This window comes from Pteropus alecto, unplaced genomic scaffold, assembly GCF_000325575.1.
Source record: "Pteropus alecto unplaced genomic scaffold, ASM32557v1 scaffold320, whole genome shotgun sequence".
NCBI classification, from domain to species: Eukaryota; Metazoa; Chordata; class Mammalia; order Chiroptera; family Pteropodidae; genus Pteropus; species Pteropus alecto.
This window is the reverse complement of record NW_006429963.1, coordinates 770,262-791,085: the sequence shown is the minus strand read 5'-3', so window position 1 is coordinate 791,085 and position 20,824 is coordinate 770,262. Positions and strand designations below refer to the sequence as shown.

The window sequence follows — 20,824 nt, the reverse complement described above, 5'->3', positions numbered from 1 at the left end:
GGGCCAGGGTCTGCCACGCCAGCAGACATTTGCTGGATCGTGAATGGACAGCGTTCATTTCCACCCCATCACTGTTGAAAGCCACACCGTAGGGCACCCAGGAATGTGCCAGCCTTTGCTGTGTCGCGGAGGGAGAGGGTCGGCCGGTGGCCACAGCCCCCGGAGTCCTGGGCGGTGGTAGCGCGCGTGGAGCCTGGGAACGGAGCACCGCACAAGGACGCAGGTCTGGGCACGGAGCGTCCAGCTGGGGACGGAAGGGTTAGAGGAGTGCGTAGCGTGTGGGGTCTCTGGGTCTCTGGAGCAGGGTCGTGAGGGCCAGGGACCTGCGATGAGTCGACGTAGACGCGCGTTTGCACAACCCGAATGTCCCAAAAAGGAATAAACGGTTCTTTTGCAAATGAATTCATGAGCACAGAATGCCAGGTGTGGTGGTCCCTGGCATGTGGTCGGCACTCGATAAGTGTGTGTTAAGTGGCTGAGCACTGTTGGCGTTGGAGGTTAGGTGTTTCCTGCCCTACGGGAGCTCGTAGCCGTGGAGATCCGTAGAGCCCCAGTCAGCCCGTTGTCAGCGGCCCGACGTCAGCTCTGAAGCACAGCCGCTAAGTTACATAGCCGGTCACTGTGGGTGCTACCTCGCTTCACATCCCTGCCTCACACCACGAGGGTAGCCTGCTCCGACCCAGCTGACGTTCTCATCGTGCTCGGTTAGCGTGGCATAAGGGAAGACATCTCTGGTAGTTTTTAGATTAAGTTATAAGTTCACTTTGGAACCACCTGAAGATTGATAAAGATGCATTTGAAAAGCATTATTTTTTTTATTGATTCTTAATGCAGTAAATTACTGAAGTTATTGGGCAGCAAACAGAAATGGCCTGTGGTGTGGCTCTCATTTATTCTCCTGATAGCGCCACAATTTGCATTAATTGCACGGCGACCGCACTCACTTATATTAAAAGGCTCTCCTATAATTAATCCTTTTCATTTCAAATCACGTTGGCACAGTCTCTAGCTATAAACACTCATAAAAGACAGACAGTTGAAAAATACGTTACAGGTTTTTTCCATATACCTATTGCTACTTTTCATGACAAGTGGTTATTTAGACGCTTCTAGGAACAAGCACGGTGCAACTGGCTGCAGATTAAGGCCAATATGAAAAATGCTAAGTGGATTGTTTTGCATAAAAAATAGGCAGTTTTTGAAGTTGTATAATTAACCTGTGTTTAGAAAATACCTTGATTTATGCTCACATTTGTATCTCGGTTGCATACATTATGGAAATTTAATTTATAATCCATTTAGCTGATGCAGTCATAGTTTTTAGTGCTATCATTTATTAGTGCTTGTATATTAAATGCTCTGAAGGTTTACCGCTGCCTTATGTAAAAAATTACACCTATGCATTTACATTTTATGAGTCACAGTGGGATTTCTGCTTAAAATTCAGGTAGCTCTGATCTGTTTAACGAATTTCCCTGGTTTATTGTTACTGATGCAGAAATGGCAAACAATGGCCTTCTCTATCGAGCGCCCGTTGATTTACACTTGCAGTTTACTCTGAAGCCCACTGTCCAAACGAGGCTTTTCCTCAACACCTGGGATCAGTCTTGCTGTCTGCAGAATGTTCTTCTTGGCTCTGAGGCCATCATTCATGTGGAGGTGGTGGGACTTCAGAGGCGCGTGCTGCAGGGTGGCCGTGGCCGTCCTTTCCTCTAAGCAGACCGCGGCTTCCCAGACGACTCTTTTCTTTGCTCATCAGTAGATGACTTAAGTGCTGGTCGCCATTTTATTGCTCAGTCTCTCATTAAGAAGTCCTTTTTTGCCATCTTTTCAAAATTAATTGGGTAATCATTCACCTTCAGATCAGAAGTAAGAGCACAGGGACGTGGCACTTCAGGTCCCTGACGTTCTCCTGGTGGGGAGGGGACACCGGCGTGCGGAGCCGACAGCTGCGCGCCTGGGCTGCTCTGCCACAGGCGCTTCCTCGGGGGGAGGCGCGCAGCAGCGACTCTCCGACTCCCCCCAGGCGCGCTGGAGGGCGAGGTCGCCGCCTGCACCGCACCGCGGGGCGTCTGCACGGTCTCTGGTCCAGGGACAAAGGGGAAGGAAGGCGCTCGCGCCCCAGGGACTTCGGTGTTCGCTTTAGGATCCGGGATTTTATAGATGCCACACGTGAAATCGCCTGTGCTGGCAGTTGTGACAGGGTGGGATCCGCTTGAACCGCAGGGGACGGCGGTGCCAGCTCCACCCTTCTGACTGGCTGGGCGTCGGAGGAGCCCACCCGCCCAGCACCAGCTCGCTCAGCTGTCCTCTGCTCACGTGCCTGGGGGTGGATGTGGCGGGTGACTTCTTGAGGTGGTTCCTCGTTCATATCTGGCTGGCGGCCTCCGAGGGAGGCCGAGTGCTTCGTGACACCTCAGCATCTGGGCTTGTGGAGATTTCCAAGGTGGGCCACGTCCAGCCCTCGCCCCCTCTGTCCTTCCGGGGTCACTCCGTCTCAGGCGAGGATCACAGGCTGCCCCCAAACAGAGAAGGGTTCATGACCACCTGAGCCGTCCACTCACCAAGTAGGGGGTGACAGTGCTGCTGCTCTCCCCTGGGAAGGTGGGGAGCATCTCGGATCGCGGTAAATGAGTGTCTCTGCTGAGGCCTCTGCTGAGGACGCCCATGCGGGCCTGACTCATGTGGCAGGGCGACTGGCCAGGCGGAGGGAAGCGAGCTGGCCGACACCGAGGCTCAGTGCCGCGCCGGCCCCGGGTGTGCACGTGGCAAGGGGATGGCATCTTCTAGCAGCACGTTTTTGACAAGGAGGACTCAGCGGGCTGCTGGACTCACACAGGCGGAGTGCCCGGGGCCGCCGCGCGCTGCTGGCGCCTTGTGCCTCTCGGCCTCAGCCGCGGGCGTGAGTGGGGGTGTCCACAGTCGCCTCGCCTCCTGCGCCCGAGCGTCCCTGGAGGTCGGCACAGTGGTACCAACACTTCACGTGGCCCACCCAGTACCGGTGTTCATCGGGAGGCGCGAATCAGAACCAACCAGACATTGCAGGAGAAAAAGGACGGCGGTACCCGTCGGTGAGGGTGTGGGCCACTCGGAACCTTCCTGTGTTGCGAGTCTTGGTGACAAGATCATTGCATTTTGGAAAACAGCAGGACATGTGGGTTTCGGTGCCAATTTTGCCACCTACTAACTCATAACATGTGGACAGGTCTCAGTTCTGAGGCCCAGTTTCATTTTAGGATGGGGGTTGGCGGAGCACAGCCTGCGGGCGAATCCATGCTGCCACCTGTTGTGTGTGCTCAGTGTGCTAAGAACGCTTGTTTCATTTGGCGTTTGGAAGAAACTCCACAGAGGATAGCATTTCTGAAATCGGGAATCCCACGAAATGCAGCCGTGACGCACGGCGGCCCTTTTGTGCTGCAGAGGCGGCGGGTGTGGCGGCGGCCGAGCCGATCTGGCCCACGGTGCTGGGCTCGCGCCCTCATGCCCCGTTCCTTATTTGGGAATAAGAGTCTTTGCATCTGTAGTCCATCTACGCTGAGGTCAGAGCAGGTCCCAAAGTCCAGTGACTGACGTCTTTGTAAGAGAGTGGGGAGAGTCAGACACGGAGCAGACACAGGGACATGGGGGAAGGTGGCCGAGCGTCCAGAGGCACATTGGAGGGGTGCGGCTGCAGTCTGGGTCCACTGAGGACGCCGGCAGCTCCCGGAGCTGCAGGAGGCAGCGGGGGTGCTCCCCTGAGCCATCCGAGGGAGCGCAGCCTCCGGCCCCCAGCACTGTGAGACGGTAAGTTCCTGTCGTCAGTCACTCGGGTTGTGGCGCTTCGTGACCGCAGCCCTAGGGAACCGGTCCATCCGCAAAGCCCCCACAGAAGGGGCTGGCCAGCCTCTACCACAGCGTGGAGGATTTGGCTCTTAAAAATCCCCGTGGGTGTTAACATCTTAGAATTTCAGCCCTAAAATTCTTTGACAGTCGGTTCTGGGCTTTTCAGCAGACCGAAGGCATGACTTGCATGCTGCCGCTGGCTGGCCCGTGGGAGGCGCTCCCAAGGCAGCAGCTCCCGGCGTGGCTGTCGCTGTCGGGGAGAAACGGCGTCTGCTGCGCCAGAACTCTGGCGTGTCTGGACATCCTTTTCCACTCTCAGAAGTCAGGAGGGGGGCCCGTGACGTGCTGACCCGGCCCTTGTCCCCTTCCCAGGCCCTCTACGAGAACATGCTGGTGGAGCTGCCCTTCGCCGGCTTCTTCCTGTCCAAGCTGCTGGGCACCAGCGCGGACGTGGACATCCACCACCTGGCCTCACTGGACCCGGAGGTGTACCGCAACCTGCTCTTCCTCAAGAGCTACGAGGGCGACGTCGAGGAGCTGGGCCTCAACTTCACCGTGGTGAACAACGACCTCGGGGAGGCGCAGGTGAGGACAGCTCGCCCCGGCCGCCTGTGTCCTGCGTGCGGACCGTCCGCTTCCTGTCGCTCGAGCTTCTGCACTGCGGGGGGAGGGGTCACAGTGGCCGAGAGTCAGCCGTGGCCCTGGGGGCGCCGGGGCACACGGCCACCTCGTGCCAGTGCCCAGCCGTCCCCGCCCTCACAGTGCAGGGCTGGCCTTCTGGAGACCCGAGCTGAAGGGCTCGCTGCTGTCTCCTGGCCCTGGTCCCCGAGGGACCTGGCCGGTCGCGCTCCCTGGCACTCGCCTGCTCAGGGCACCCTCGCTGCCCCACGCTCATCTTCGTCATCTGCTAGGTGCTTCTGTTGTCCTTGTCCTTTTTTTAAAGAAAGGACGCGTTACAGATTCAAACTAATCTTTAAGACAGTAGCTTTATTGAGATGTAATTCACACGTCAGAAAATCCACTCTGAGTGTACGGTGCAGTTTAGCGTACCCATGGGGTCGTGCACCTGTCACCCCGAAGAGACCAGGCCGCCCCCCGTGTGAGGGCAGGCGCTGGGCGGCCTCCTGTCTCTGCGCACTTTACGCGGCGGCCTTCGCGGCTGGCTCTGCTAACTTCCTGTCGCGGCTTCACTGCCTCTTCTGGCCTGACGATGTCCGTCGTACGGACGTGCCACCTGTCACCAGGTGAGGGACGTGGGCTTGCTTCCACCCTGGGCTGGTGTGACCATCGCCGCTGTGACCACACCGAACTGCCCGTGCGTGAGTTGATAGCATCTGCCTTTGCTCCCCACACAGTGAGAGCGGGCAGTAGGCGGAGGTGTGGGTGGCCTGGACTGGCCGCGAGGTGACACTTGCTGCAGCTGGTGCTGGGGACCTGGGCGTTCACGTACTATTCTACGTTTGTGGGCAAATGTTCCCTTAATTTACTAAACTTTTTTTTAATGCATCCGGGTAAATCAGATTGTTCAAGGACTTCCGACGTCACGTTTGTTGCTGTCTCTCGTTTCTTTAGATTTTGAAGTAGCCAGCTGTGCTGCTCTCCCTTAGGTTTGGTTTTCAGACAACTGCGTCTTTCTCGCAGGGAGAGGCGTCTTTTCTGTTATTCTCATCTCGCTCGATAAACTTTTCTGACACTGATAGGTGGATTTTAATTACAAAAATATGGTTGTCTTTAAATTTTGTAATTGTTTCTTTAAAATTTTGTTATTGCTTGGTCTCTGACCCAGGCTTTCCAAAGTCACCAGCTCTGCGGTTCACCAGTAACTGCACACTGAGTAGATGCTTCGAGGTCAGTTGGATCCCCGTAGAAAGTGCTGACCCACACGGGGGCCTCCCCCAGCTACGCCCAGGTCGAGGCGCGAACATTTCCATGGGGTGCACACGCAGAGCAGGTGTGGGTCAGTGCCGTGGTGCTTCCGCCCTATCCCCTCCGTGTGCCAGCCACACCGCCACGTGCAGGGGGCCGACTCGGAGCAGAGTGGTGTGTGCACTCGGGCACACGTGCTGTGGTGCTGGCTCCCGCGAGGCCGTCGGAGGAGACCTGGGCGGGCCAGGACCTCGCTGGGCGGCCGCGCAGACACGGAGGTGGTAGAGTTTAGGGGGTGTGGGCGACAGCCAGTGGCGGGGGCCGGGGGCCTGGGCTCCCTCCCACTCCGCCCTGCACACTCAGGGGAGTGGGTGTGTTGGCGCCTGTGTGTCAGGAGGCCGTCAGGGGGCAGGCGCTTCAGAGCTGGGAGAGCGTTCAGCCATCAGAGGGAGCTGTGGCTGGATGGGCGGGTCAGGGCCAGGCCCGCGAGCAGCCGGGTGTCCTAGGGCAGCAGGTCCCTGGATCCAGGGACAGCAGAACCTCTGTTGTAATCTAATTTCTAAAAGTGATGTCCTGTTGACGAGTGTCTTGAACTGAACAGATCTATGTGAGTCGGAGAGGGAGGGGGCGGGCAGGACGTTCTTGTACCAAACTCCCCTTGTCCCTCTCTCTCCCTTCCGTCTCCATGAGTCTGACCCCTCTGGGCCTGTATAGTTGGAATCATGCTCCTCGTCCTTTTGTGACTGGCCGACTTGACTGAGCATGAAGTCCTGTGGTGGCCGGTGTCAGGACGTGTCCCTTGTCAAGGCCAAGCGGTTCCCAGCGCACGGACACAGCACACACGTTCATCATTTGCCCGTCCACGGACGACGCCGTGAACGTTGCTGTGTCTAACGCTGTCCAGGCCCCTGCGTTCAGTTCTCAGGGGTGGACACCTAGACATGGAGTTGCCCGGTTGCCTGGCGCCTCCGTCCACACTGTTTTCCACGTCCTCACCATGTTCTCTGTCCGTCTGTCCCTCCCGCCTCCATCCTCAGGGGTGTGAAGTGGCTCCCACCACGGTGTCAGGGTGCATGTGCCCTGTGGTGCTGACAGCTCTTCAGGAACGCGAGGCGATTCCGGGTCTTACTGGCTCCTTCCCAAGATGGCGGGACTGGTTCAGCTTTCACTCCACAGTGGTGTCTTCAAAACCGGATATGGAAAAGCACATGCATATTACACATCCTGCTGTCTGAACTTTCGGGGTAGTTTGTAAATGATCGTCTCTGTGGTACTCGAAGTTTCAGTCTATTTCTCAGCCTTTAAAGCTACCTACTTCAGAAACAGGCCTGGGTTAAATCGCAAGTAGGAGTAAGGAAATCATGCCGGCTCAGCTCCCCACCCCTTGTGGTCCGTAGGCGCTTCCGAGAGCTGACACCCATCCGCACTGCGGGGTGGAGTGAGAACGAGGCACACGGAACACGCTTTGTGTGCTTGCAGCTCACCTAGCTGCTTTGTGTCGGCCTCGTTTTCCGTACCTTAGAGCTGAAGTTTCAGCAATGCAGAATTCAGACGTTTTTAAAAGATGACTTGTTACCTAAGGAAGTTGTGGACGTTGGCGCGGTGCTGCCGGCCGCTCCACCTCGCTCCACCTAGTGCCATGGTTAAAAACTCAGGCCCTCAGCTTCGTGGTGACCTGCCCGAGGCCTTTGCTGATGGCGGTTCCCACGTCTTTCTGAAACAGGCTGTAATAGCCACACGCCGCATGCGAGAGTTCCATCAAAGTGCCACTGATCATATTGGAATCTGTTAAAAGCACAAGTGTGAAGTGAAGATGGTCCAATTAGTCATAGAAATTCGCACTGAGTAAAGAGATTATAGAAGATAATGCATAAGAACAATGATACTGAAGAGTCCCATGGGAAAATTTAAGAAAGTCCCTAGTAAAGCACCTAATTTGAAGGGAGATCTTACATATTTCTGTAGAAATAGATATGAAAACGTAGTTCTCTACACAGGTCTGAGTTTATGAAATATAATGATTTCGACATCTGTAACATACAGATAGTTCATTCTCTTGGCAGGTGGTGTTAATTAACCTTCCCTTTTAAAATAATGGTGTTGCTCTCAAGTTTGTTTGCTTTGGTGTGATCAATGTGGCTGTTTGTCAGCCTGCTTAACAGACAAGGAGGTTCTAGACCACACATGTACACACACATCTCCCTAGAGGAAATGCTCCGGGTTTGAGGTGGGCCCATAAATAACCATCCGCTGTGCAGAAACACGTTGGCCTTGGGTCGTGCGACCTGGTTGGGAGTCAGGGCATCGCTGCTCAGCTGTGTGACCCTGGGCGGTCAGGGGACACGTCCTCATTGCAGGGCAGAAAGCTCTGGGCAGAGGGGCCTGTGCAGACTCGTGCTGGCGGGGTGGCTCCAGGTCCCTGTGTAAAGATTTAAGTGTGCCCTCAGGACGGATGTCTTGGGACAGATGTGACATGGTTTTAGGTCTCCATGGGTGTTCAGGTGCGTGTTGCCTGAGACAGGAGTCTAAGTGGCCACCGCGGAAGCACTTTAACGCTGCTGGAATGTCATGGAATGTCAGTGCTGTCTGGTGGCGGGGGCTCTGGGAGCCGTTAACTGATCTCTTCTGGGTCCCGTTAACTGATCTCTTCTGGGTCTTTTGTCTTCCAAATCACAGGGTACCGTCATCATTTATTACCTGCCGCTAATCCACTTAAGGGAAGGGGGCGGTGTTTTATGTATTGAAACAGAGCACAAGCCAGGCTGGGTGACAGATGGCCTGTCAGCAGAGAGCACACACGGCCCTCCCTGGAGTGGAGACAGTGGGTTCAAAGCCCTTTCTGAGACGGGGGTTCAGCACTGAGGACATGAGTTAGTGAGAAGCAAGGTGCCATCTGCTATGTGCAGAACAGAAGGAAGCAGGTCGGAGGAAGCCGCCTGACTCCAGGCCCGGCTGGTCCGTGACCTCAGCCCCAGGACGGTGTGCGGAAGCTCTTCAGCCGCTAAGCGGGGCGGCCTCTCTGCCCTGTCCAGTGCGAAGGGACTGGGGAACGCCCTTGTCCAGAGGGAGCGGTGTCCTCTGTTACTCTCGGGTGTGATGGCTACCGAGAGACCTAAAGGCCCCCACGAAAATCACGTGGGGGTCGTTAATGGTTCCCGCGGCCCCCAGTCGCAGACGCCAGGTGCTGCGTGGCACTCGACCCCCACTGGCAGCCGTCACCTGGGACGTCTTTGCTCACTTAGTCTGGGTCTGTTTCGTGCTTCTTTATCCGGGCCGTGAGCTGCTTCATTCCCACACGTTTCTTCTGTGTAAGCCCTAGCAAGCAGGAGTTTACAGGGTGCACTCCTGGGAATTAGGCGTGGGCGTGACAGTTGACCCTGGCGTTTTGTCTACTTTGTTTACGTGAGCGGGCGACACAGGTACCACCGTTTTATTAATGGCAGAAGAGGCTCGGGCATGTAGTGCGTGCGTGCGTGTGTGTGTGTGTGTGTGTGGCCACCCACTGAAGCACAGCGGACATTTGTCCACACACAGACAGGTACACCCCCCGATGCCGCCAGGAGTGCTTAGTGGCCGGGACGAGATGTGCAGGTTCTGTGAGCGTGGTTCTCCAGTGACAGACGTCGTGCCTTCTCACCCTGTTCAGCACGTAGACGGGGACTGGTCGCTGCCATTTAGGTCACTTCTGAGTCTCGCTCACAGTCGTCGTGACGTTCCGGGGATTGTGAGCAGTGGGCGCTGCGGCGCGTGTGCCCCTGTGACTCAGGTTGGCCATTGGGTCCGCGCCTTTGCTTCGCATGACTTCTGATTTCTTAATGGAAGTGCCGTGACCGCCGTTGCCGTTGGGGGCTTTGGAGGAGGCAGGTGGTCAGTGGTCCCAGGGACAGAGTGAGATGCCGAGCCCCGGAGACCCCGTCGGAGGCACGTCCCGAGTCTGTGCGGGTGGGCGCGGGCTGCTTTTCACTGCGGTCCTCGTTGGCAGAGCGGCACAGCCGGGCTTCCTTGAAGCAGCTCGCTCTCGGCCCTGCCTGCCCTGCAGTCGCACGCGTGGGTTTTCAGGCGCTCGCATTTCCTGTTGCAGGTGGTGGAGCTGAAGTGCGGCGGGAAGGACATCCCGGTCACCAGCGCCAACCGGATCGCGTACATCCACCTGGTCGCCGACTACAGGCTCAACAGGCAGATCCGCCCGCACTGCCTGGCCTTCCGCCAGGGCCTGGCCAGCGTGGTCAACCTGGAGTGGCTGCGCATGTTCGACCAGCAGGAGATCCAGGTTCGCTGCGCGCTGGTGCTCGGACGCGCGGCGCCCGCGTCGGAACGTGCTTCCGGCCTCCAGTCTCACGAGGCGAACTTTCCTTGCAGGTATTGATTTCTGGTGCACAAGTTCCCATAAGTCTGGAGGACCTGCGATCCTTCACGAACTACTCAGGTACGTGCCCCTCACTCATCGCTGACAGGCTGCCGCCCGGGCCTGGCTCCAGAGTGACGTCTAATGTGCTTCTCCGTGTGGGCGACGCACTCTGACCCGGGGCGGCCCGGCCCACAGGGAAGCCCCTCCGGCCTTCTCCCCTCCCCGCCCCCACACGGAGCCCCGTTCTCGGCGTCCGTGACACCGACACCCCCATGCACGTCGAGTCCTGACCGCCCGGTCGCCACGCTCTGCTGTGCCTCTCGTTCCTGTTCTCTCCGCATCACGTCTTAAATGTCGCCCAGGGGCGTTGGCCTCTTTCCAGTCTTCTGCGTCTAAAAACAGTGCTGGCCGAAAAGCCCGCTGACAACGAAAGGGAAAACTAAAAATGGGACCTCCTCAAAATATTTACTTTCTGATGGGAAGAAAATTGAAAGCTTCCGCTCTTTAAGAAAATGCAAATCCAAGCACGAGGTGGACAAACGGCCTGTGAGCACGTGGGAAACGCTCACCGTCACCGTCGGAACGAATTGGAGCGACAGTGCGATGACGCAGTCGGAACCGGGTCACCTTTCTGACGTCTGTAACTTTTAAAATAACTGACCGTAGTACATGTGCTTGGGAACAGTGAAAAGAAAAACGGTCATTCTTAAAACAAAAATCACCGTTATTTTGTTTTCCTTAGCAATAGTCTAGTCTAGTATTTTCATGTAGATTGTGGGGATTAGGTAATTTATAGCACGTGTTCTGTATGGTTAGCATGAGAAATAAAATTTTTTTAGCCGTTAATTTCTTTGAAATTAATTTTTGAGACTAAAGTTTTATTTCTTTTTATTATCTCAATAATTAAAAGCCAAAACTGTGAAACTTTTAAAATATGTACAAGAGAAAAATCTTCATGACTTTTGAGCTAGGCGGAGTTTTTCGTTGTATACCAAACATGTGATCCAGAAAAAAGCCTTTGTGCTTCAAAAATGCCATTAAAAAATGAGAAGACGAGCCACAGATTGGGAGGAAATATTTTAAAGCAACATATCTAATAACGGACTATGTCCACAATGTATGAAGAACTAACTCTGGCAGCTCAGTGATGATCAAATTTAAAAACATGAGTAAAAAAATGTTTCACTTAAGAAGATGACATATAAATGGCCAATAAGCAAATGTGCACAGGAACAGAAGTTTAAGACCATTAATCATTGGGGAAATGGAAATTATGTTCTAATTGGAAACCACTGCACACTCTCTGGAATGACCGCGACCAGAAGGGGAGACTGCCAGGCGCTGGGTACGCGGAGAACGGGACGCCCCCTGCGCCGCGGGAACGTTTCCGGCTATTTAGAAAGTTAACTGTAAGACAGCTGGGTTTTTGCAAAGGAATGAAGCTGTACCCCTACCTCACACCACATACAAAAATTAACTCAAAATGGATCAGCCATCATGATGTAAGAGCAAAAACCGTACAACTCTTAGGAGAAAACAGGCAAAACTTCATGACCTTGGATTTGGCAGTGGATTCTTAGATATGACATCAAAAGCCTAAGTAGCAAAAGGAAAAATTAAACTTCATCAAAATGACAAACTGCGCATCAACGGACATTGTGAAGGAAGTAGAGAGATGACCTGTAGAGTGGCAGGTGACACCTGGAAATCATAGCTGATCAGAGTCTCAGGGTCTGGTATCCAAGGCACATAAAGAACTGTACAGCTCAACAAAAAGACAGCTTGGTTCGAGGACAGGCAAAGGACTTTTAACAGACATTTCTCCAAAGAAGATATGCAAACTGCCAGTAAACCCAGAAGATGCTCGGCGTCACAGATCACTGGGGAAATGCAAATCAGAGCCACAGTGGGGGACACGTCGCGTCCTTTAGGATGGCTGCTACACACACACACACACACACACACACACACACACCAACTACCGGAGGCAGGTGGCAACTTGGAGCCCTCATCCATACTGGGGGAAGTAGCTCCTGTGGGAAATGGTCTGGCGGTCCCCACAAAGCTAACCGTGGGCTCGTGTCGTGACCCCGCGGCTCCACTCCCAGGCACGCACCCAGAGCAGTGGAAGCAGGGCCTGCACGGGGCCCGCACGTTGCACACGCAGCAGCCTCACGATCAGCAGAAGCTGGAAGCAGCCCACGCGCCTGCCGACCATGCACAGATAAGCTCCCTGCAGCCTGTGCGCACACGGGGTGGCGTTAGGAAAAGAAGGGACATTCACATACCTGTTACACCAGGGACGAGCATCGAAACCACTGCGCCACGCGAAATAAGCCAGACACACAGGAGGACCTGTTCTGCGTGATTCAGCTTCCGCGAGATCCCGGGACAGGCCAGGTCCCAGATGGCGAGCGCAGAGCAGCAGTGACCGGGCCGGACACGGGTGGCTAGTCGGCGCTCCTGTCTCGGGGAAGGAAAAGTTTGCTTGGAGTCAGCAGAGTTGGTGGCACAGTAACGTGGATCTGACTAGCGCCACTGAATTGTAAACTTAACAATGGCTAAAATGCTGAATCTTAATGTGCTTTACCTCAATGTAAAACCCGAAACCAACCTGGACCCCTGTGCTGGTCCCTGGTGCTGTTGTAGAGGCCGCGGCAAAGGCTGCACGGTAGGGTGGGTGTTGTTCGGTGGCACCTCTGGGGGGCAGCCGGGGGTAGGGAGCGGGGGCCTTTTTTGAGGAAATAGAAAAGTCCTAAACCTGGATGGTGGTGACGGTAGCAGAGGCTGTAAATCTGCCACACGCATTCACAGGTTTTTGTAGGTACATAAACATGTGCCTGTGTCTCCTCTTTCTGTAACTAATTCACATTGCTCTAGGCTTGGGCTCTAGTGTTTATGTAAAGGCACATGACACCGAAGGTCACACTGTCCCCACTATTAAGTCATAAGTTTAAAAAAATGAAATCAGCCTGGCCTTTCCTTTGCCAAGAAGTTGTCCTGGGTTGTTTGCATTACCCAGTCTGCGCTGGGAGCTCATACCTTTAATGATCTCAACTATTCCAGTAAATAGGTTTAAAATATTATCATATTCATTTTGGTGCCAATTAATGCACTTAAGATATTTTATTGATGTTATTTCTGTAGTATATTAACAATGAGGGAACAATATATCGCAATTATTTCAGTTTTAGGAAGCACTTAACTAGATTAAAAGCTGTAAGCAGCAGATCCCACACTTGGAGCGGTGGGCTGACCGTGTGCTGGGCTGGTCGTTGGCCGGGGCCTGTACCTGACTGTCAGCGGACGGGGGTGAAATAGATTGGACACCGAGGTCGTGTTGCCAAAATAACTGGCTGCATCAGACATGAGAGTCCCAGCACCCGCCACGTCAGACATGGGACTTCATGACACTCCTGTCGTTTCGAGCCTGCTACTCAGCAGAGGCCGGGTTCTCACTTGGCCTTTGGCGGCATCTTTTCCTGCCAGGTTGTCTCGTGACGGGGGCGTCCCCCGTTCTGGCCTTGGTGCCCTGACCAGTGTGACGGGCACGAGGACAAGCAGTCGCCCTGCACGTCTGTGTTGATCTGGGAGCCTCGCTCGTACGGTTCGTTCGCTTTTATAAAACGTGTTCCTTCTGTCACAGGAGGCTACTCTGCCGACCATCCCGTAATCAAAGTCTTCTGGCGAGTTGTCGAAGGGTTCACGGATGAAGAAAAGCGCAAGCTGCTCAAGTTTGTCACAAGCTGCTCGCGACCCCCGCTCCTGGGGTTTAAGGTACGCGACTCAATGCCCCTTCCCTTAAAAGCCACCATGACGAAGGCAGCAGGGTAGCAGATGCGGCTCTGTGAGGTAGTGTAGTTAGTACTCACTGTTTTGGGGGAAGGAATTAGTGCTTTTATAAACCAAGTTGATTATTTTTTACTGTACTTTTAGCTACGCAAGTTAGTATTTCAGCTGGGTGGAAGAAGCGTCGGTTATCTCCGCACTCCCTGGTGCCGGCTGTGTTCTGTTGTTTTTCACAGTGTTAGCCTGTGACGTGCTGGCCGTCCGTCGGGATGGTGGCGGCCCGTGAGCGGGTCACAGCCTGCTGGAATGACTGGAGTGTCCGTTGTCAGTCCCCCAAGTCTGTGTATCTCAGGCTAATTTTACTACGGAACTAAGCAAAACATGAACTAGAAATGTTGGCAGAGTGTGTTTGGGAAGCGTGGTGTGTGAGCAGGAGTGTGGTTCCCCCTGGTTGTCCACCAGAACGGTTCCACGTCGCCACTTCTGATCGTCAGCGTCGATCTCAGATGAGTCAGCTTGATATTTCTAGCAATTACAGTGGGCCGAAGGACAGCCGGCGTTCCCCTCACGCGCTGTAAATTAAAACGCAGCGGCACTCACGGGGCAGAGGCGCGCACGGCGGTGCCAGCGCAGAATGACACCAGGTAGCGGAGGGTGACGAGACTGGGTGCAGACTGCAGGTGACAGCACCTGAGCGAAGTGATTCGGAAAGACTCGGCGGCCTCTGTTTTGGGTGCCCCCGCTCCCCACAGATAGCGGGGTCTGCGTGGAGTTCAGAGGGCCGCGTCCCTGCTCAGCTCCGTGGCACGTGTGAGGTCTGGGAAGGGGCGGGTGCGACGCGGCGGGGCACGGGTAAGGGGGCAGCTGGCGGGCTCACAGCGGACCGCTCTTTGTCCTTGGTGGTGTGAACGGCCATAGCAGTCACACCCTCACGATGCGGCTTTCATGCCGCAGGTGACTTTGTGAGTGAGGTTTAGTATGCACGAGGCTTCTAGAATCTTCCAGTTTCAAAGCAACACCAACCTCAAAGAAAGTGAAGCACCTCTTTCTAAGAGGGGAGTTTGGAGGACAGCGAGTGGGGGGCAGGGACCAGGAGCCCTGGGGCTCCCGGCTGATTGGGTCAAGCCAGTGGCTGCCGCAGGAGAAACCAGGGCTCTGGCTGGAAGGGCCGGGCCTGGGCCTGGCGGCCAGGGGAGGAGCGGGTGGCGAGGGCCGTCCAGGTCCAGGAGAGCCAAGGACCTGTCCCTGAGCAGTCCCATGGGAGTGCCCCGGGCCGTGCGTGAGGGAGGGGAGTTGAGGGGTTGAAGTTGGCTCCGAAAACCCCAAGTCGAGTCGGCTCCCCCGTTGGCGAGCCCCACAGTCAAAACAGCTGTCTCTGTACCGTAGACATGCTTTTGTGGGAGCCGTGACACATTCTTAGCATTTTAGATCTTTCTTAATGATCGCAAATATATTAAATGTGAGATTTAATTAAGTTTTCTAATGTTTTTGCAATGATCATAAGTTAGACTCCAAATTGGGAAAAATCACCTTAATATTTATGCTTTCCAGTTAGCCGAGCGTGCAGGCCGAGAGGGCCGGCAGAATACAGATGTGGAGAGGGGACTGTCTTTGCGCTGCAGGACACAGTAGCAGGCGGCATGCATGATTTAAAAGTTAGGAAACTCTTTAGTGCCAGATTATTGGAGAAGAATAACATCTGCTAAAGCTAATTAAAGTTTAATATGTTTAATGAATGTGATTGTTACAGACAAAAAAATCATTAAAGTGCTGTAGAAAATTGTTCACTTGCCATCAGGCCACATAATAAATTGATGATTTTTCTTACTCTGAATTAATGCAAATTCCCGTTGTACTGTATTTAATTATGCATGAAATGGTGCCCTTGACTCAGATTTCAATGAAGAACTTCATTTTTTTTTTTTACTTTTAAGATTCCAAGTAGGAAATTCAATTAGCATTATGGAAGAAACACTAAAATGTGGCATTTAACTGCAAAACATATTTCAGGCTCTCCACTCCCCCGCCACTTGACCTTCCCCAGCATTCACTGACCCTGCCTTCAGGCCTCCTTTTCTGTTTCAGAAAGGCCACGTTTTTAGTTTATTTGAGCATTTGAGAGAATTATTGCCCTCAGTGTACTCAGAATGCTAAATAATAGTGAATGTGATCATTGTTCTTTCCGTTCCTGTTCTAACACTTTACGAGACGTAAGAAGTAGCACATGCACTATAATTAGATAAAGACAGTGGCATTTCAGCCCGTGTTACGTGCGTGTGTGTCACTTCACATGCCTTTTACAGCTAACAGTGGAGAGGGCGAGGTCGCTGAGAAGCGTGTGAGTTTGGCCTCGTGTGGGCTGCGCTCCTGCGCTCAGCTCTGCCCCCATCACGGACCGCGTGCCGGGTTCCACCTGCAGATGGGTCTGAAGTGCGCTGGTGGCCAGCCGGGCGCCGTCACGCAGGGTTTCCGCTGTAGGACGTTGGAAGTTGCTGAGTAGGGCGGGGAGAACACGCGTGGCGCCTCCCGCTCTGACCCTGCTGGCGTTTCTCCGTGAGCGTGTGGGCGCGTGTGTCCACCTGGGCGCCTGTTGACGTGGACGCGCATGATTTTCAGTGCTCGGGTTTTAAGTGCACGCGTGGCCGTGCTCGCTAACGCCGCGTCCCGCGCTCCTGCTGTCCCGCAGGAGCTGTACCCGGCCTTCTGCATCCACCACGGGGGCTCCGACCTGGAGCGGCTGCCCACGGCCAGCACCTGCATGAACCTGCTGAAGCTCCCCGAGTTCCAGGACGAGGCCCTGCTGCGCAGCAAGCTGCTCTACGCCATCGAGTGCGCGGCCGGCTTCGAGCTCAGCTGACGCGCCCGCGCCTCCGGCGTAAGTAGCTCTCCGGCCACCCCGCCACCGCCCTCCTGAGGCCCCCCGTCCCGCCACCCCCCCTTCAGTCCTTAAATGATGTGTTAAGTCACGGTCCCTCCTCTGAACTGACATTGCTTTTCAAACAACTAAAATAACATGCTACGTGCCACGCGGCTGCTTGAGTGATTTTGCCGAGAGCACAGTTGTGAGGCTGGTGGCAGCTCAGCGCAGTTAACCAAAGATGCAGCTTCGGCTTTGCTGGGGGGCCGGGCCCTGCCTGGGCGGGGGGCTCCCGGGCCGGCGGGCGAGTGGGCGGCGCTGCAGCGACACTCGGCCTGAGAGGTGGGCAGCTTCCCCTCGGGGCCTCTGCTTCTCGGCGGCCGGACTGTCTCCAGGCCCCGCGTTCAGACTGAAGGCACCGTTTCCCTGCCACCTCTCCCGGAGCGGCTGCGTCGGAGACTAGAGAGGGGGGCTCTCTCTGTGCCTCCCACGCCGGCTAAGTCCCCGTGGGGAGAGCGCGCCGTTTTCGCGGTCCCATCGCCCGCGTGGTCTGGTCCGGGCGTGCCGCGTGGGGGCGCGTGGGGGCCGGGGCTCCATCCTCCTGCCCTTGTCTCCGCTTTGTGCCTGGAGAGCGTTCAGGGAGGGGCGGTCTGTCCAGTTCCTGCGATGTGTGTGACCGCCAATAAATGACGTCTTGGGGAGAATAGACACTGAGCGTCGATTCCAGTCACTTGAACCAAAGTGGCGGGCTGCGCCGTGGCTCTGCGGCCCGCCCCTCCCCACACCGGGCGGACCGGCCGGTCACCCGGAGGTTTGGGGTAACTCGCCACGCTCTGCACCCTCTGCTTCCTCAATGGTGCTGCTTTGAAGGAAGATGGGACAGTCCCCAAACTCGCGTCCGGGGGGAGTGTCCGGATTCTCTCGTCACAGGCACTTTATCAGGACCGGACTCGCCGGGGCGTCGGTCCGTGCCCGCGGAGAGCGTCCCACGCCGCGGCCAGGACGACCTTGCTGGGGCCAGGTCGCGGGGCCCGCCCTTCGCCTTCCTGCCTGCTGTCTTGCTGTCACTGGAGCTCGGTGGGCTGTCCTGTTGGATTGACCAGAATTAGCAATATACTTTTAAATGCGGGGAGACTGAATGACACTTTTAAGACAATGACCGTTATCGAAACAAAATGTATAATTTCTTAATTTGAATAATAAATTAAGTGTTTAAATGCTATTTGTAGTCTTGATATTCAAAAATAAAATAATTAGGGTTTGTCCTTGGTTTTATTTTTATTTGAGGTCTTTTATGTTGAACGTTCTATATCTTCTTTACTTGTTAGTTAATTTGTACATTTTGCCGTCAGTACTTTGGGAATATCCCGGACCGAAGGGAAGTGGGCGATCACACTTACCTAGTCTCCTTCTCAGCCGCCCTGGGCGTGTTTGTTTATGCGTGTGCTCTAATGGCTAAATATTTGCATTAAATGTGTCTTTCCCCAAGATCGTGTTGGAGTCGTACCCCAGATCATTGTGGTCACCGCTAGTAAAACCAAAGCTCCTAAACGTCACCCAGTTTTGTCACGGGGCTCCCACGTCACAGGGGACACAGCGCAGCGGCCGCCCGGCTCCTTCAGTCGGCCCTCCGGGGCAGTGGTGCTCTGTCCGGAACGCGTTGCGAGGCTCCAGGCCGGCCGGCCGCAGCCATGCCCCACGTGTGCTGACACAGTGGTGCTCTGTCCGGAACGCGTTGCGAGGCTCCGGGCCAGCCGGCCACAGCCATGCCCCACGTGTGCTGACAGGCCCCCCGGGGCCGGTGGCCGGCACCGTGCCGGGGCCGTGGCCGGGTGCGGCATTCCATTGTCGAGCAAACCGCTCCTGACAGAGGAGGCTCCTTTCTCGGCTCCGTGTGACCTTCTCTGTGTTTTTTCCCACACTGCTCATCGCTGGTCGTTTTGGGCTCAGACCTAAATGAGCGATTAAAGGTGAGGCAGTTTCCGGCGTCCCCAAGAGCCGCGTCGGCAGGCAGGTCTCACCAGGCTCCCTGCGGGAGTTCACTGGGCGGCAGCGTCTCTCCCCGGCACTGGTGCCACCACGGCGGGCGCACCTGGGCGTGGTGCGGCTCTGGGTGCTGCGGAGTCTGCCCTCCCAGCTGGGGCCCGAGGCAGGCCACCCAGACCGGGTGACCAGCAGGCACAGCGGGGAGAGCCGAGGGGCCGAGCTGGGCCAGGCGGGGTGGCTCCTGCCACGCACCTCTCAAAGGCCTCTGCTTCCAGGGAGTCCTGGGCGTGAGTGCTTAAGCCCGAGCGGTTTTGGCCTCCGCTATGTGCCTGCGAAGTGGGGGCCATTAGACCTTCGGGTGCTCGGGGGTGCCACGAAGGTGCGGGGAGAGTCATCAGGGGGCCCGCCTCAGCAGCGTGTCGTGAACAAATAGGACTTGTCTGTCCCGCCTCCCTACGGGACTTGATGTCACAGGTTGCAGATGTCACATCTGCATTTGCAGAAGCCCGTCCTGACAGCCCGCAGCGTGCCCTGTGCCCCGTTCCTGTCTCACTTCAGGGCGGGCGCAGTGCTGGCAGAGGTGCTGTGAGCTTTGGGTCACTCGTCACTTGCCTGCGTCTGGGTGATCACGATTGGCCATCTTAGCTCGTGTCTGTGACAAGTGACAATGCGCTGTGTAACTCAGCGGTGGCTTTAAATGCATGTGCCCTGCACCCCTGCTGCACTCCTGGCTCAGGCCTGCTGGCCGCCCAGGCAGAGCCGCAGGGTCCACTCGCATGTCCCCGAGGGGGAGCTTTGGTGGAAGGCAGCCCTGCAGTCCTCTGGGCCGATGGACACTGGGAGCTGGTCTCCCGGCTGTGCGCAGGCACCGTGCTCTGTCCCCACTGCAAACTGGCCTCCCTGTCCCCAGCGCGTCCTGTCCTCCCCCCTCACTCACATTTCTGTCTGTAGCGCTTGTTCTGTCCGTGGCTGAGGATTTCACTCGTGCGTTTTTTCTGCAGCCCCAGGAGCGGAGTGTCACTCGTAGGGGTTTGCGAGCTCAGTCGGCCACTGTGTACCTGGAGCGGCGCCCAGCACAGGTGCCCAGTGGACGGCTGGCCCTGTTTTCTCTACGGAGGAACATTCGCCGACCTAGATAAATTTCAGGTGACTGCCTGGACAAGCGTCGAGTGTCCGCGTCACCACTGCCTGCCGTCCTGCCCAGAGCAGGCCCACCCCGGGCTCCGCCCCTTCACGGGATTCCTTGCTCTGCGGTCCTGTGTCTGGGACGCCTGCACAGCCAGGGAGGGGGCCTGTGCACCTGCCCTCAGCTCTGCTCAGACTCCGGCACCGCCACCTTCAGTGTGCTCGGGGCGGCGGGCAGGCTCTGGCGCCGGGGGTGGGTCTGTGTGACTGATGCTGGGACGGGGCCTCCTGCCCTGGGACTCCCAGCCTCGTCTCGGTTTCTCCCAGTGACAGCACCCCAGTCAGCTACACTCAGGAGCCAGCGCCTGGTCGCGAAGTGGTTCGCACGTCAGCAGAGGCGGTTACTGAAACCACAGGGATCGAGCAAGGCTTTTAACGAAAGTTTCAGATAAAGTGTGAAGTCCTGGGGCCTTAGTCCCTCAGAGTGTCACACTTAGAGTCAGCACGTGAGCGGGTATTCTACATCTAGGCTTGCTCCCCAGCCAGGGACACAAGTCCACGCAGCGTGTGCGCACAGATGTTTGTGGTGACCTGACAGCCAGAAGGTGTGGGAAACCCATGTGCCCCCGGCCGTGAGCGCGGGGCTCTTACCAGGCAGGACATTCCCAGGGCTGCCAGCGTTCTGCGGTCCCCAAGACCGTGGAGACACGGGGTTTGGACACCCGCAGCCTCCTGAGTGTGCCTTGCTGTGCATGCCCCACTGTGACCAGGCCCCGTGTGGGGCCAGTCCCTTCAGCTCCACAGATGGAGCCACACCTTGTCTCAGAGTTTAGGTCTTGGCGATGGCACGTCCCTGGTGGCTATGCGGGGTGGGGTGGGGGCTCCAGGAAGGAGAGTCCCTGGCGTGGTGTGGAGCCAGGGCCTCGGGGAAGGACAGCGGTTGAGCTCAGCAGGACCGGGTGGTGTCTCTGTGTGACTTGGGGGGAGGAGGGTGTTGGGGGGCTGTCAGGCGGGAGCCCTTCCTCAGGTGT

General features: G+C 56.1%; 1 protein-coding gene across 3 annotated transcripts in view; it reads left to right on the top strand.

Annotated features, from left to right (window-relative positions):
- UBE3C (ubiquitin protein ligase E3C) overlaps positions 1-17,963 on the top strand; it is a 58,007-nt gene extending 40,044 nt beyond the window's left edge. For 2 of the 3 annotated variants that reach the window (XM_025044880.1, XM_025044879.1), the window contains exons 18-22: positions 4,195-4,407; positions 9,770-9,958; positions 10,048-10,114; positions 13,683-13,813; positions 16,512-17,963. In XM_025044880.1, coding sequence (XP_024900648.1) covers positions 4,195-4,407; positions 9,770-9,958; positions 10,048-10,114; positions 13,683-13,813; positions 16,512-16,682 — 771 coding nt within the window. In that variant the 3' untranslated portion in view covers positions 16,683-17,963. The remainder of the gene's footprint in view (positions 1-4,194; positions 4,408-9,769; positions 9,959-10,047; positions 10,115-13,682; positions 13,814-16,511) is intronic. The other variant, XM_025044881.1, reaches the window with a different exon arrangement.
- The last annotated feature ends 2,861 nt before the right edge of the window (positions 17,964-20,824 follow it).